Raw genomic sequence first — 15,408 nt, 5'->3', positions numbered from 1 at the left:
TTCGTTCCTGCCATTTTTGAGGTAAATGTTCTTAATCTTGCAGTTGTCGAACTGGCTTGAATTTTTCTCCTGATTGTTACCTCTTCCTGTCTGGAAGAGTACGGCTGCAAACTCGGGCATGTCGTACCGAATGTTGTTGAATTGCGTGGTTACGTCAAATTCGAAATGATTGCCGGAAGCAGGTTTTTGCACACACTGGTAGCCATAAAACTGAATGGACACTTGAGGATTCTTCAGGATGTCGGCTTTGTACTTGAGAGCATAGTTTGATTCGTATTCTACCACTGGCACGCGCAGCTCCATGGACCTTACAATACACTTGGCAGCGTCGGGTAGTGTGTTGGGAAGCAAGGTAGTCCCGTCCGGGCCCAAAGTGCTGTATCGCATCAGTGCGTCGTTGTCGTTGGCAGCTCTGCGAAAAGTGACGCGCAAACCACCCTTCCACATGATCTCCTTGTAGTCCGAGAAGAAACCGGGCAGCAGACGCATGGGAAACAGTACTGTGTGACTTTGAGTTTTGATTTTTGTACCTGCTTCGAATCCCCCTGCCTGGTAGTATGCTGCATCGGTCTTGGAGAGTTTCAGTGTTCCCACGGCAGTCGAGGTAATCCCGGGGTAGTCAACCCTATCGATGACGGTGCCGTGTTTTCTAACTTCCACCTGCGAGAATAGGTACGGCACAAAATTATCTACGAGTCTTAGGTTTGCGTTGGCAAGAAATGCTTCGCCGTTGTCTCTCTTCACTACATCAAACTTGACGTACAAATCAGCTCTGTGAGGGTGAATGAATCCATCCCCGACGTCCACATCGTATTCTATCTCTCGATTCGCTTCGTTAAGGTTGGCAAACGTGCGACGGTTGGGAGGGAAGGACTGCAACTCGTAACTTTCGATTTGTTCCATGATGGCTATTTATTATATGTTAATCTCCACGACGGCAGTGGTCGCGGCTCCTGCAAAATCAACCACCTCCCCCTTTTTGTTTGTTACTGCTAATTCTATGTTGTCTATGCGATTACGAGATACAGGAAAGTATATCGGTGGGGAGGGTGTGTAGATAATTGGCTCCATGAACTCAGAGTTTGGTTTGAACGTAACGATAATACCTGTCTGCTTGTGACTCCCTGGGATGCCGTCAGAGGATTTGGTGATCATATCTTGATTATTTTTTTACAGAGCAGTTCGGGTAGGTTGTTATTTATAGACCCCACCCCAATTTTTTTTTTTGTTTTGTGTTCATGGCGATGGTCGTACCTAATGCGGCGACCCGTTCGCCCAGCGAGACGTCTCTGCTGACGAGTCTCCCGAAAGCTGCGTGCTCTAACTTTCTGTCAGCATCATGACGTACATCGAGATCGGTATTGGTATTGTAGGCAATATCGTGATCCTTGCATGCAGCATCCAGGGGATTCACACCCTTGTCGCCTCTCTTTAGTCGCTGTTCGAGTTTGGTACCGGGGCCGCGGTACTGGTAACCTGGCAAGTGCATCTTGAAGGGTAGCTTGTTGATGATGTCGTTCACGAGACCTCGACCTTCGGCCACGTTCCAAAATTTCGGAGGTAGGGTGTTGATGATTTTGATGAGGTACCCTATGCTTTTGTTGTTATTCACAATGAAGTTGGCAAGCTTGGAGCTAACCATGTCCACAATTCCTACCTTCTCGTTGCGAAAGTTGCTGTTGCCTGCATTCTCCTCTCCTGCAAATAACCAACAACCTGTCTATGAGCTTGCGCACGTCGTCAACCCACACAAACTCTTTGGGCAGGTTGTTGTAGAGTTTGACGCCGCTGCCTGTTTTGACCTGGTTCCATATCGGCTTGATGAGGTTCTTGTATTTTTCGCCGCTGCTAGATTTGACGCGATTCTGCGTAGCGTCGTTGTTTTGGTACAAGGCATCCGTCATGATCAAAATTTCCTTGTAACTTTGGTAATCTTCGTCTGTGTAATCTCTTGGTTGCTTTTTTGGTGATGAGTTCCCACAGTCCAACCGTACCAGGATACCTGTTCCAGCTGTTTTTCTCACCCAAATTGACTTTCACGTTGTCACCCTCGAACGCGACTTTCGATTTTCCGATTTTCCAAACCACGCCCTCGTTGAGTTCCATGGTTGGGTACAATCCGAAAACCTCGTTTTTCTCGAACTAAACTCAACGGCCTGTTGATCAATCAATTTTCGGAACGCTGCTCTTCTTGCTGGAGCAGTGACGATTTCGGATTCGCGACGATCGACATGACGAGGAAACCCAACGACGGAAAATACAAAAACAAAATTAACGACTTTCTAAACGTTGCAACGTTTAGAAAGTCGTTAATTTTGTTTTTGTATTTTCCGTCGTTGGGTTTCCTCGTCATGTCGATCGTCGCGAATCCGAAATCGTCACTGCTCCAGCAAGAAGAGCAGCGTTCCGAAAATTGATTGATCAACAGGCCGTTGAGTTTAGTTCGAGAAAAACGAGGTTTTCGGATTGTACCCAACCATGGAACTCAACGAGGGCGTGGTTTGGAAAATCGGAAAATCGAAAGTCGCGTTCGAGGGTGACAACGTGAAAGTCAATTTGGGTGAGAAAAACAGCTGGAACAGGTATCCTGGTACGGTTGGACTGTGGGAACTCATCACCAAAAAAGCAACCAAGAGATTACACAGACGAAGATTACCAAAGTTACAAGGAAATTTTGATCATGACGGATGCCTTGTACCAAAACAACGACGCTACGCAGAATCGCGTCAAATCTAGCAGGTTAGTTTAGTGCGTAAAACAAAAACCTTAATGGATTTTTCGAGTGAGTAGTTGGCAACACTGGTCATGCCTTACGAGAAAAATCCATTAAGGCGAGAAAGTAGGTCAAAGGGCAGGCCTAGAACGTTGGGTTCATACTACTGTTACATTCACACCAATGGCGACGGAAGTGACTCTAATAATATTACACGTGTTTTAATCTTAAAGATTACAAATTACCAGGATTGCGAAAAAGCAACTGATGCATGGTGTACATTTCGTGTATTGCGTTTGGTTGAAAAAAAATGTTACAGCAAACACACATTCATTTATTTGGAACGGCATTTTAATACAATTTTGCAAGCATCAAACGCATTACTTTAACCTGGTTTTATTTTCTGTACCCGCATGCACTCAAGCTCAAATCCTACATACGAAATTACAGTGAAACTGATAATGCTAATATCAATATACAACATTTTCGGAACACACACGAAAATGACCATCTAATATTCATTTCTACACATATATTTACAAACGTTGCTTTATTTATTGCCGCTCCTGGGATAATTAACAAATCTGCCTTTTTTTGCTGTTATTTGGTAATGCAAAACATGCAGCAAACTTTCGCAATCTGCAACAGCTGATCGAGACTTTGCCATTTTATCCAAGGTTATTAGAAGTATAGGTTGGGCCAATCCGTTGTTTACTCGTGATGACGAAACGACGGTAAGAGGTGAATTTATCCATGAAATGAATTCCAAATCTATGCGCTAGTATTGCACTATGCACATAGGAAACCATGCCAGAAACTGAACACACGAAATCAAGTACACAAATGAGCATTTCCACCCATTTGCATTTTGTGGCTTTAGACAAATTGAAAATAAATATCGATGGGTACTTATTGTTATGCGGGACAGAATATTATTGATTGGAACGTTATTTTTTTTAAATCCCGACATTCTGGACGGGAAATATTTGCAATTTCTCGACTAGTCGGGAAATATTCGGGACGGGAAATTTCCGAAATTTCCCGAGGCTCTGGAAATCTCAAATTCTACACGTCATTTTCACCTTAAGTGATTGTCTTTGCATTTCTCGAATGAAAACTAACAATTTGCGATAAGTTCCAGACACTTGAAATGTAGAAAACGTCAAGAATTAATACCGTTTTAAAATGACCATTCGGTATTTCCCGACTGCTCAGGATCCAGAAAAGTAGGGAAGTCATTTGCTGAAGTCGGGATCGGGAAGGAATTTTTCTTTCCGATCCCGGTCCCGATTTTTCGAGATACCGCACACCACTTGTCATTATTATTTATTTTAGATACATCTTCCAAGTACGTTGAACATAATATACTGTGCATACTAGAAGAAAGAAGTTCAAATGAGCATTTATTTACGCTATATTTACACTAGGCTATGCACTTGTATTTTTTTCTTCAGTGCACAACATGTTTCCGCAAATATATCAAAGTCTGCCTAACATAAAATGTAATACTGTTCAACTTTGCTTTCACGCAAACTTGGCATGAAGTAATATTTCATTCTCTTTCAGGCAGTGGCGTGCCCAAGTAGGAGTTGGTGGGGGTTATAACCCCCCCTTTGGCCCAGTATACCTAAAAGAAAAACGTCAAATGTAGGAAAAGATGGCAAAATGAGGGATGACTATCAAAAATAGTGCACGTAACCCCTCCCTTTCGAAAATCCTGGGCACGCCACTACAGTCTCAGGTTAACATGCAAGGGCACATTTTTTTTCCACCTTTCGATGTGTAGTCTTTAATTTCTGCAGTAGAAACCAAGTGTGGCTTCTTACCGATGTGTAAAATGATTAATACGACAACTTTCGTGTCGGTATTTTATAAGCACAAAATATACACGAAGTTTTGTTCAACGCTAAGTTGCGTTACTGCGAAGCCGAAATTAGATTTTGATCATCAGCTGTAGAAGTTTAGCTTTATGGTTTAATTTTTGCTTTGTAACTTGGCCATAAGGTAGAATTCAGTTGTAGAAGTATATTGCAGAAATATAGTTTTCTTGAAACATTAATTTAAAACAAAATTAAAGGCGTACAACCAACTACAAAGATTAATTCATTGATTTCCATTCACTTGATCATACAAGTATAAGTTTCACTATGATATGGAATATGTCAATAATATTAATGTCTAATTTTGAATACAAGGAAATTAACCTTTAGTCTAGTTATACCGTGCGTCCATTTCGATCTGCAGCCGAGAGATCGGGAGAAACGTGGCGGGCGGCGCTGACGGACGTGCCGACATTTGCGGCCTGTAATGCCCGCATATTTTTATGGACATATGCGGACATTTATATAAATATTGCAAAACTAGCACTAACCTGTGTTATAAGAGTTGTTCAAAGTGATGTCCACCTACACGCCTGGGAATTTCTGTACAAATTGCCTACACACGTCTCGACACGAGTCTGTTTTCACGTAAGTGTCATACATAAAAATTCTTTGTTCTAACGTGAACCTTGCGGCTGGCATTCCAATCGTCTCACTGACACAACACACATACACACTGCAATAACACAAACAAGTAACGGCAAGTAACCAAGAATAACACTCTTACGCACAGTACGAAATTAACACGCTCTTGGTTTACATCTGCCTGCCACTATATTCAAAGCTCTGTAGTCGCGAAGGAACAAAAAACTTGAGCTAGGAGATTTCGGATTGCAAGGAAGCTCACGAACACCATTAGCTTTTAACGGTTTGTCTGCAGCGTAATCTTGATACAGTGTTGCACATTCGAAACCTCCAAACGATCCCCATCGACACAAAACTCTTTCAAGGATATAAACTTAAGCAGGACGTTACTGGTCAAAACTATGATTAAAATGTTTTACAGAGTATTATCTGTGGCTCTTAATATAATTTCTAAAGCGTATTTATTTGTGTATATAAGGGTGGAACTTGGAAGAATTACAGAAGAACTTTTGCGTGTTATAACACAGGTTAGTGCTCGTTTTGCAAGATGTCCACAAAAATAAGCGGGCATTACAGGCCTCAAATGTCGGCATCTCCGTCAGCGCCGCCCGCCACGTTTCTCCCGATCTCTCGGCTGCAGATCGAAATGGACGCACTGTATATATTAAATTAGTAAAAACAATAATTCTTTAAGAAAGTGAAGAAGTAATGTAGTGTATTTTGTAATAATAAGAAAAAGTTTTAAAGTTAATGTCCATTAATGGAAAATGTTACCCAACTAATCTTCTATAAAACAAATATTACATTAGCAAGCTATTAACTGTGGTTCTAAATTTAGATGCAGCTTTTGTACTTGATACAGAGTCTGATGAAGACCTTGCTAGAAGGTTGAAACGTTACGTTTAGTTTATGTTTTTAATAAAATAAATTACTGCCTTGGTCAGCATATTTAGTTTTTCATAATGTAAATTGATGAGATTTAGTAAATCATTTGATGAAGTGAACTAATTCTGAGCGGACTAATCGCAAAGGACATAATCAGCTCAGACCCTATTACTTCTTCATGGTATGTGACGTAAAGTTCCCGCCCAACCGTTTGACGGCGTTAGTGGTTATCGCATCTCCTTTTCCACAGCCTGTAGTACACATCCTCATCTAGACGTTGTTCTTGTTCTGGTGTTTAATATCTGCATACTGCAACACTGTCGTTTTGTCATTTCACGTGACTTCACATTGAAGTGATGCATTCACTTGGCCGGTCACACGTCATCGCACGCAAAAACTTCAACCGTTACCATGGTTTTGGGCCAGGGCTGATTTTATCAACTATAAAAGTGTAAACACAGATTATACTAGGTGCTGCACGTATCTGTTGGCTGCACAGTGTACTGCTTTTCCATGTTTACCTGGCACTTAACGCGTTAGGCGGAGCCCCGACCGCAACTTACGTTACACGGGACTTTAAGTGCTAGGTAACGTTAGGCGGACATTGAACAACCGCAAAATGTTCTTAAGTGGGGGATAAGACGTTAAGCGGAGATGGTGCAACCGGCCCTTAAACATGTCTATTTTTAGAAGTGTTTAAAACACATTTTGGTACTTGATATTTTATAGTCTGTGATGTTTTTTTTTGTTTGGCAACCCTGTCTTTTCATTGAATCAGTGTCAATTAATCCGTGCATTACGGGTCTCACTTATCGCACAACACTTGAGCAACCTTATGTTCTGACATCACGGGAGAGAGCTTTTTAATTTTGGCCGAGTCTGCTGCCACGCGCGTGTCAGCAGTAAGAATAAGCGTCAAATTTGCTCCTGCCACGTAATTCGTCTGCTAAGAGGATGTTCCAAATCTTAAGAACAGATGAAGACGATAAAAATGCAAGTATATGACTAGTGGGAATCAATGTACAGGTAATTTAGAACCTTTTTCTTAGAAAGCATTTAGTTATATTATTTTAATGCTAACAGAACCTAACCTAACTACGAGAGCATTTAGGTTTATTATTAGAAGAATGCTAAGGGACCTAATCTTAAAACATTTTTGTGTAATTAATCGCTAAAACTTCACAGTATGTGTTACGGACGTAATTGCATACATAGCATGATGAAATCACGATAAAACAGTCTGCTGCCACGCGCATGTCTCTTTTGGGTTACAGCAGAAAAAGAACGTGGCAGCAGACACTACCTTTAATTTTGGCTAAATGCCTACGTTATTAAGTTAGGCAGGCTAGCTATGTATGCACAAGGTAGCAACACTGTTGTGCGACAAGAAGGGCCCGTGCTTTACTGTAGAAATCGAAACTTCTCAGTTCTTTGTTTCGTACCGTCCTGTAAGTTTGAGACTGGTGGAAGTGTCTGAATACACAATACGTTATTTTGATCATGACGTGATATTTTTTTTCTCTTGCGATATGATTCATTGGTTTGTATAACTGAATGAAGCGCAGACGCTTACTTTTGGCAACACAATTTTGTACTTTGGATAGATAAATTGATCTGGAGAATCTATTATGACACTGCAGGTTGTTTTCTCCTATATAAACTGTTCATGCAGCAGGAAATATTTCACCCTTATTTTTCCACGACGAAGATAGTAATTCTATAATATTTAGTTTCTTGAAATTTAGATGAATATGAATCCTAACCTACTTCAGTAGTGGCGGAAACAGATGGCTATCACCCCCTACTTTTGTCCCTGCAGTAGAGGTGTGCGGGTTCCCGAAAAGTCGGTACCGGGATCGGGGGGGGGGGGGGAATCCCGTCTCGATCCCGACTTTTCGGGGTCCCAAGTAGTAGGGAAATACAGAATGGTCATTTCAAAAATTCGTCAATTCTCGACATTTTCTTCTGTAAATGTATGTCTGGAACGTATCGGAAATTGTTAGTTTTTGTACCAGAAGTGTAAAAACAAACAAGATGAAACTTACGTGTAGAATTCGAGATTTTAAGAGCTTCGGGAAATTTCGAACATATCCCGTCCCTAAAATTTCCCGACTTTGTCGTGAAATTGACAATTTTTCCCGTCTCGAATGTCGGGATTTAAAGAATTTCCCGTCCCGACCCAAAAAATTCTGTCCCGCACAACCCTTCCCTGAAGTATGGTAAACATTATCTCCAAAGGGATATAAACTGCTCTTGCAGCCACTGTACTTCAGTAATATAGTTTCATAAAAATGAGTATTTTTTCTAGGGGGTGTGCGAGACAGAATTTTTTTGGTCTGGACGGGAATTTTTTTTAAATCCTGACATTCGGGACGGGAAATAGTTGCCATTTCCCGACAAAGTCTGAAAATCTCGAATTCTACACGCAATTTTCATCTTAAGTGCTTGTTTTTGCACTTCTGGTACAAAAACTAACTGCTCGGGAACCCGAAAAATCGGGATTTTTTTTTCCAGATCCCGGTCCCGACTCTTCGGGATCCCGCACACCCCTATTTTTTTCTTTAACGACTTTAACTATAATTTACTGGGAAAAGGTTGACTTTCTTTTGTTTAAAACACATGTTTAAAACATGTTTTTTTAACTCATGTTTAAAACTGTGTTTAAAACAAAAAAAACATGTTTTAAACAAAAGAAACAGTCTGTTTTGTTCTTTTTTAAAAAAACACAAATTTTGCCAACCCTGGATGGGACACATGATGTTTCTGTGCGCCTGCTTTGTAGACATAAACTTGAAACCACTGAAGCAACTTCTTGGATTTCATGCTCCAACCTCTACTACGGGAGAAAGACTTTTCCATTAACCCATTTCCATCTTTGTCCATTGCCACTTTGAAGCTTATTGTTAGTTTCCTATTTAGTTTTACATGGTTTGCATTATATTTGTGCTTAGGTGAGGCTAGTGCTTGAAGTGGAAATTGTTAGCTGCAAGTAATTTTGGTCGAGCCTTGCAGTTAGCTGGGGGGAAAGCTTCCATGGGTGGGAGGATGCTTTGCGAAAATTGTGTTAGCTGGGAAAATGAGTAAGACAAATATTTATAGAAGTTGGGAAGTAGGGAGGCTAGTGCACTTACTTTAGACGCTGCATACTTCTTGCAAGACAACGTAATTTCAGTGCTTTTGCGTTGCAGAACTTTTTACAAAGTACGATGATTCAAAAGCAGCTTGCCTCTGTGTCAAGCACCTAAGAAAGAACTGTATAATATTCGCACTAATGAGAACATTATATGATTTCATTGGACCACATCTATGGTTGAATCTTATGAGGAAAATTCGAGTAGAAGTTAAAAATATTCTGTTTTGAAATATGTCGCTGTTTTATTTAACCAAAATTAGTATTATTTTTATCTATACTTGTAAACATGTTCATGATACTTGATAATGCATTGCTGTGGCTGGAAGTTGCAATGTTATATATTTACATGATGCATAACAAACATTAAAATAATATGTATGTGTGTGAGAGAGAGAGCACTCCAGTAAAGAATTGTGAAAATAAATATTATGAACCACATGTGATAATCAAATCCTCAACCAAAAGTTACATCTAAAGAATTATGTTGAATAACCATACATATAATCAAAATATAGTTACTAGATGTAACGTGATATACAGTATTCGTTTATGTTTTTAGTTAATTGTAATTACAATTTTGAAAAGGTTAACTAAAGTGTGTGTTTATTCCTAGGTTCCTAATCGGAACCCCCCGCAAAGGGCAAGGCATTGGTATTGGTGCTTTGTTTAGCTTTGCCCCCGCAAATATCAAAATAAATCGGAGCCTATGCCCCTGCCTTCCTCCAGGAAACAAGAAAAGTAGATATCTAATTCTTCTTTTAGCCCAAATATGATTTTTGGGCCTCCCCCATGGCGCAGTGGTAGCGTCATTGCCTTGTAATCAAGGGGTCCCGGGTTCGATACCCGGTGGAGGCACAAGTGGTTCGGATTCCACTTTAAACTGTAGGTCCAGTCCCGACTAGCCTTACTGTGCATAAAGTGGACATAAAACAGCAACTCAAACCAAACCAAACCAAATATGATTTTTGAATGGTAATAAGGTGTATACTAAATGTGACTTCCTTATAGAAAATATTACGCCTTATCTTTGCCATTTCCGGTTGGAGAATGGTAGATATCAGCCCCATCGCATCTCCCGTCGATGCGCGGCCCTTGTTGTGATTCTCTCGACTGCTGCTCAATTACGCCTTGCTGCTGTCATGTCGCACGAGAAACACAATTCAAGGTATGCTAAGATGACACACACTGTTTCATCGTCGCATGCACTGTGTGTAGTCTTCTCTGGATTCCGAAAAGTCCAGTCCCGATTCCGACTTCGGGAAATTATTTCCAGACTTCTTGGGATCTCGCACAGTCGGGAAATTCCAACTGGCCATGCTTAAAAGTGGTTTCTACATTGTTTGTGACTGAAACTTCTCGGAAAACGTTAATTCATATCCCAGAAATGCAGAAACAATCACCTAGGGGAATTTCACACCTAAGCCACCTAAGCGACAAGCTGCAAGCTACACGCGACGAACGACACGCGATTGGCGCTAAGCGACAGGGAGAATTCACACCGAAGCGGCAAGCGACATGAACCCATTCAATCTGTAGCAGAACACGAACCAAAGAGAATAAACTGAATCCTATTCTCTTTGACACGAACAACCGCAAGAGGCGACACGATGCGCGGAAGTGAGGGAACGGCTCAGTCCGAGCGACACGTAAGCCACAAACAAAAGGATGCATTGATTCCGACTTAATCGGAAAGTGGCGAATTTTTTCCGGTAACAGTTTCATGCATCGGAGACACATTTCTTCAATTTTACACAAGAAACTACTTACGGAAATGAGTTTGTCCAAGGTTTACAACCTCCGTCGATATATATTCTTCCTAAAACTTCATCCTACAATGCAGCAGAACAATAAATAATCACTTTTCATGTAATAATATTGCGCATTTTGTGAAAATCGACAACATCATGCCGTTGTTTCCAAGATGTACCTGCAGATGGCTCTAGCGTCGGAAGTCACGCGATCTCGCTAGTGGAATCAGGGTTTCCAAACGCGCGATTTTTTTCGAGAAACGCGAGTTTTTTTTCTTCGAGAAACGCGCGGTATTTTTTCGAGAAAGAAAAATGGTTTTTCGATGAATTTAGGGGTGAAATGGGTGCTAATGGAACCTAACCTAACAGGCCTAACCTAACCTCGTGTGAATGGTTCGTGGAGCTACCCGTGGATGGTTTTTGGGGCTAACGTCAATGGTTTGTGGGGCTACCCGTGGATGGTTTTTGGGGCTAACGTCAATGGTTTGTGGGGCTACCCGTGCATGGTTTTTGATCCCCGGTTTTTTACAACTTTCATGCACAATAGAGTTGGAAACATTGATATTCGAAAACAAAAGAAGCGTTACAATTCGCAAAGCAAGCGATATCGCACCGTGACGTGCTTTCCGCAGCATTAAGGAAAATGGTTTATTTTAGCAGAAAAAGTGTTTGTTTTCGTGCAAAAAGCATATTGGCACCTTCCACTATGTTCCGCAATACATAATTGGTAAGTACAAACCACAAGAAAGACAAAATATCCGATTTAAATGTGTCTCCGATGCATGAAACTGTTACCTTTTTTCCGCCCCGAACGCCGGAATTAAGAAAATTTCCCGTCGCCACCAAAACATTTCTGTCCCGCGTTGAAAGAAAACACCGTAAGTGAAACAGGATTGCACCCCCTTGGTGGCTTGAGGAATTTTGTAGCTGATAAGGCAGATTTTATGCATTCGTACCTGGTAACACTGCTGCCGAAGATTCACTACAAATACGAAACTAATGAAAGTGATCTTAATTTTTGCTTTATGATTAGAAATAGTTATTATTTAAAAGGTGACGATCAGAATTGAATAATCATTAATCTGTCTAAAGAAACTGAAGAGATTATTGCGTTGAAAGCGAAATTAAATTCTACAATACTTTAATTTCCGCCTACGGATTTAAATCTTTGGTTTGTAATATTTTCTAAATACACTACGGGTCGGTGTTTGGGTGTTGCCTTTCGAAAAAATGTTTTCCATGTTTAAATTCAAATATAGTATACTTGGAACAAAATTTGTTTCAACTTGCAGGGACTACAAATAAACAAGTTATTTTGACCATCGGAAATGAAATATCAATACATTGTAATGTTCTTTCACTGCTTTACCTCCCTGCTATGCGCACATACACACAAACAAGAAAATGAAAATGCTAACGACATACTGTTTCAAGTGTAAGCAAAATTCGCCCTGCTACATTGCTAATGCACTAACATTTAATTCATCACACACGAGAATGACACTACTTGAACGTGGCGATTTTCGCCTCCCAAATGGTGTAAAGAGATCCTTAGTGGAGGTATTTGCCCAGTGGCTCGGATCCCACTTTAAACGGTAATTGTCTGTTATATCGGAGACACATTTTTATCGGATATTTTCAGTTTTAAATGGTTCGTACTTACCAATTGTGTATGGCGGAACATAGTTGAAGGTGCCATTATGCTTTTTACACGAAAATAACTTAGATTTTTCACATTACGAGTAATTCTTTTGGGTCCTTTCTTCCGTTGCGGAACATACAATATGGCGCGCAGAGCTGTGGATCATCGCGCGTCGATTTGGTGGGTATGCAGTGTTTCAACCTTCTTAACCGAAAAATACCTACTTTCATCACCCCAAAAATCATTCCCGATAGCCCCACAAACCATTGACGGATAGCCCCAAAAACCATTCACGATAGCCCCAAAAACCATTTCCGGCATGGTTAGGTTAGGTTAGGTAAGCATAGTTAAAAAATTTTTAAAAAAATCTGGTAAAAAAAAGGCAAGTTTGGAAACACTGGCGAGACCGCATGACTTTCGACGCTCGCGCCATCTTCAGGTACATAATGGAAACAACGGCATACTGTTGTCGCTTTGCACAAAATGCAAGTTTATTATATCAAAATTGCTTATTTCTTGTTGTGCAGCATTCTACAGTGAGAAAATACCTCCCAAGAACTTTCACAATACTACAGAAACTCATTTCCGTAAGTAGTTTCTTCTGTAAAAATGAAGAAATGTGTTTCCGATATAACAGACATTTACCCTTTAAACTGTAGGCCCAGTCTCAGTTTGGTTATCTGAACTTAAAGATATAAATAAAACTGTAACAGTTTCATACATGGGAGACACATTTCTTCAATTTTACACAAGAAATTACTTACGGAAATGAGTTTCTCCAAGGTTTACAACGTTTGTCGAGGTATTTTATTTCATCGTGGAATATATTTGACCGCGAAATCATGTATTTTTGAAGAGAAATATCTCACCGACGCACAGTTGCCATTGCTTTCATTTGCTTGCCCTACGACAACCGGATGCTGCGTACGTTTGATGATGGTGTTGCAGTCAGTCATTGTTTCAACCCCCCTTTTTTTTACTATGCTTGCCTAATGTAACCAACCCTAACCTAACCTTATCGGAAATGGTTCGTGGGGCTATACATGAATGGTTCATGGGGCTATCCGTGTATGGTCCATGGGGCTATACATCAGCTACCCGTGCATAATGTATAATTTCCACCGGTGACAAACACGATAGTAGGTATTTTTCGGTGAAGAAGGTTGAAACACTGCATACCCACATCATAAGTCAAGATGTGCCTGCCATATTGTGTGTTCCGGAAGTGAAGAAAGAAATAAAAAAGGCACTCAGAATGTTAAAAATTGCGTTTGTTTTCGTGTAAAAACCATAATGGCACCTTGAACTATGTTCCGCAATACATAATTGGTAAGTACGAACCATGCGAAACACAAAATATGCGATTTTAATGTGTCTCTGATCTATGAAACTAGTACCAATAAAACAAATATGAAGGGTTTTACATTTTGCAATGTTCTACACATTTCAAAAACGAGCAACCAAACATAACCATCCTAACGTACTCGCAAAAGCATTATGATCTGAAGTAACTAATTTCAGTAATGTCCACTCATGTAAATTTAATAAAGGAATAGAAGTGTTTGTTTGATTATGAACACTCTTTACATACCAGTAAATATTATTTTAAAACACGTTAAAATTATGTAGAATTAGAAGAAACTTGATATTTTTTGAGGGGCTAAAGAACTTCTAATCCAATCTATGGGATTCTATTGAAATCAAGGAAGTTAACTATGCAGTACAGGAAAATATAAAATTGGAATTCCACTGAATTTCCATTGCAATGATTCATGATTTATACAAGAAACCGTACATTGGTGTTCAATGAATACCACACTGAATCAAGCTCATTGAATTTTTTTTTCAGGTACAAGGGGAACTAAATATGATGATGGAGCAACGCATCCACAATGTGGACACAATGCATCCTCAACAAACCCGTGTTGTTCAGTATCAAGATGTCGATCATAGTCAGCAATCACGACGTATGTAAAACTATTTATGATTTTGATTCCAAGAATTTACATATTGAGTGGTATTAGGTAAAGAATTGATAAATCTAAAGACTTATTAGTAGCTTATAATGGTATATTGATTTGCCAATAAAGTTCCTAATAATTTCTTTGATGCGATGTATTTATAAATAGACTTTATCATGCAATTACTTGATATAAATTTAAAATGCTTAAAATATAGAGTAAAGTTTCATTATTGTCTATTGAATGAATGAATTAGATGTTTTGGGTGCATCGGCACTTAAGGCCATTTTGCACCCTTATATAAATAAGGGGAAATATCCCCTTATCTAAAATTCTGACTGAAGAATTAAAATAGGGGTGTAAAAATCCCCTTGGGAAAAATTAAAAGTTCAGTGTTGTAAAAAGACCTGCACAAAACGAGCACAACACTTTAAAAAGTCAGAATTTATAAAAAGCTTCCTCACAGACTGTGGAAGAGACCAGCTTTTCGCAAAAATCTAAAAACTTCGGATAAAACACTGTTGTCGTCACCCAACAGGGATGGCAAAAACAGCTGGGAAGATTAAAAGTTTGTCTGAGAATAGTAAAGTCGCACATTCAATAAGGATATGTCAAACACTTAAGTTTTCAATTAGAAAATAAAACACAATTATTATAATAATGTGTTTTAGATATATTGATGAATACTAAATTTGGTATCTAGATACAATTGTTTTAAAATTTTCTGATACAAAGTTAATATAAAATTCATTGTTTGGTTGGAACATATATGTGGGTTGGAGATTTAGTAGTGACAACTATTTATTTACAAATGACGCAAAAGATATACCACTGTGAAACTTTAACAGCTCTTTATAGTCA

At 39.6% G+C, this 15,408-nt stretch overlaps 2 protein-coding genes across 3 annotated transcripts in view; one reads left to right on the top strand and one right to left on the bottom strand.

The window, feature by feature from the left end:
* Positions 1–11,208, bottom strand: part of LOC145996978 (hemolymph lipopolysaccharide-binding protein-like) — a 54,529-nt gene extending 43,321 nt beyond the window's left edge. The window contains exon 1 of the mRNA XM_083133571.1: positions 10,964–11,208. The gene's annotated coding sequence lies outside the window, so the exon portion shown is untranslated. The remainder of the gene's footprint in view (positions 1–10,963) is intronic.
* A 714-nt stretch (positions 11,209–11,922) lies between these two features.
* The window catches only part of LOC145997322 (uncharacterized), a 57,439-nt gene continuing 53,953 nt past the window's right edge, over positions 11,923–15,408 (top strand). Inside the window, exons 1-2 of one of the 2 annotated variants that reach the window (XM_083134235.1) lie at positions 11,923–12,115; positions 14,436–14,553. In XM_083134235.1, coding sequence (XP_082990361.1) covers positions 14,454–14,553 — 100 coding nt within the window. In that variant the 5' untranslated portion in view covers positions 11,923–12,115; positions 14,436–14,453. The remainder of the gene's footprint in view (positions 12,116–14,435; positions 14,554–15,408) is intronic. The other variant, XM_083134236.1, reaches the window with a different exon arrangement.

The sequence above is a fragment of the Lepisma saccharinum genome, chromosome 13 (assembly GCF_977018435.1).
Source record: "Lepisma saccharinum chromosome 13, izLepSacc3.1, whole genome shotgun sequence".
Taxonomy (NCBI): Eukaryota; Metazoa; Arthropoda; class Insecta; order Zygentoma; family Lepismatidae; genus Lepisma; species Lepisma saccharinum.
The sequence above is the reverse complement of the archived record's forward strand: the minus strand, read 5'-3'. Positions and strand labels throughout refer to the sequence as shown.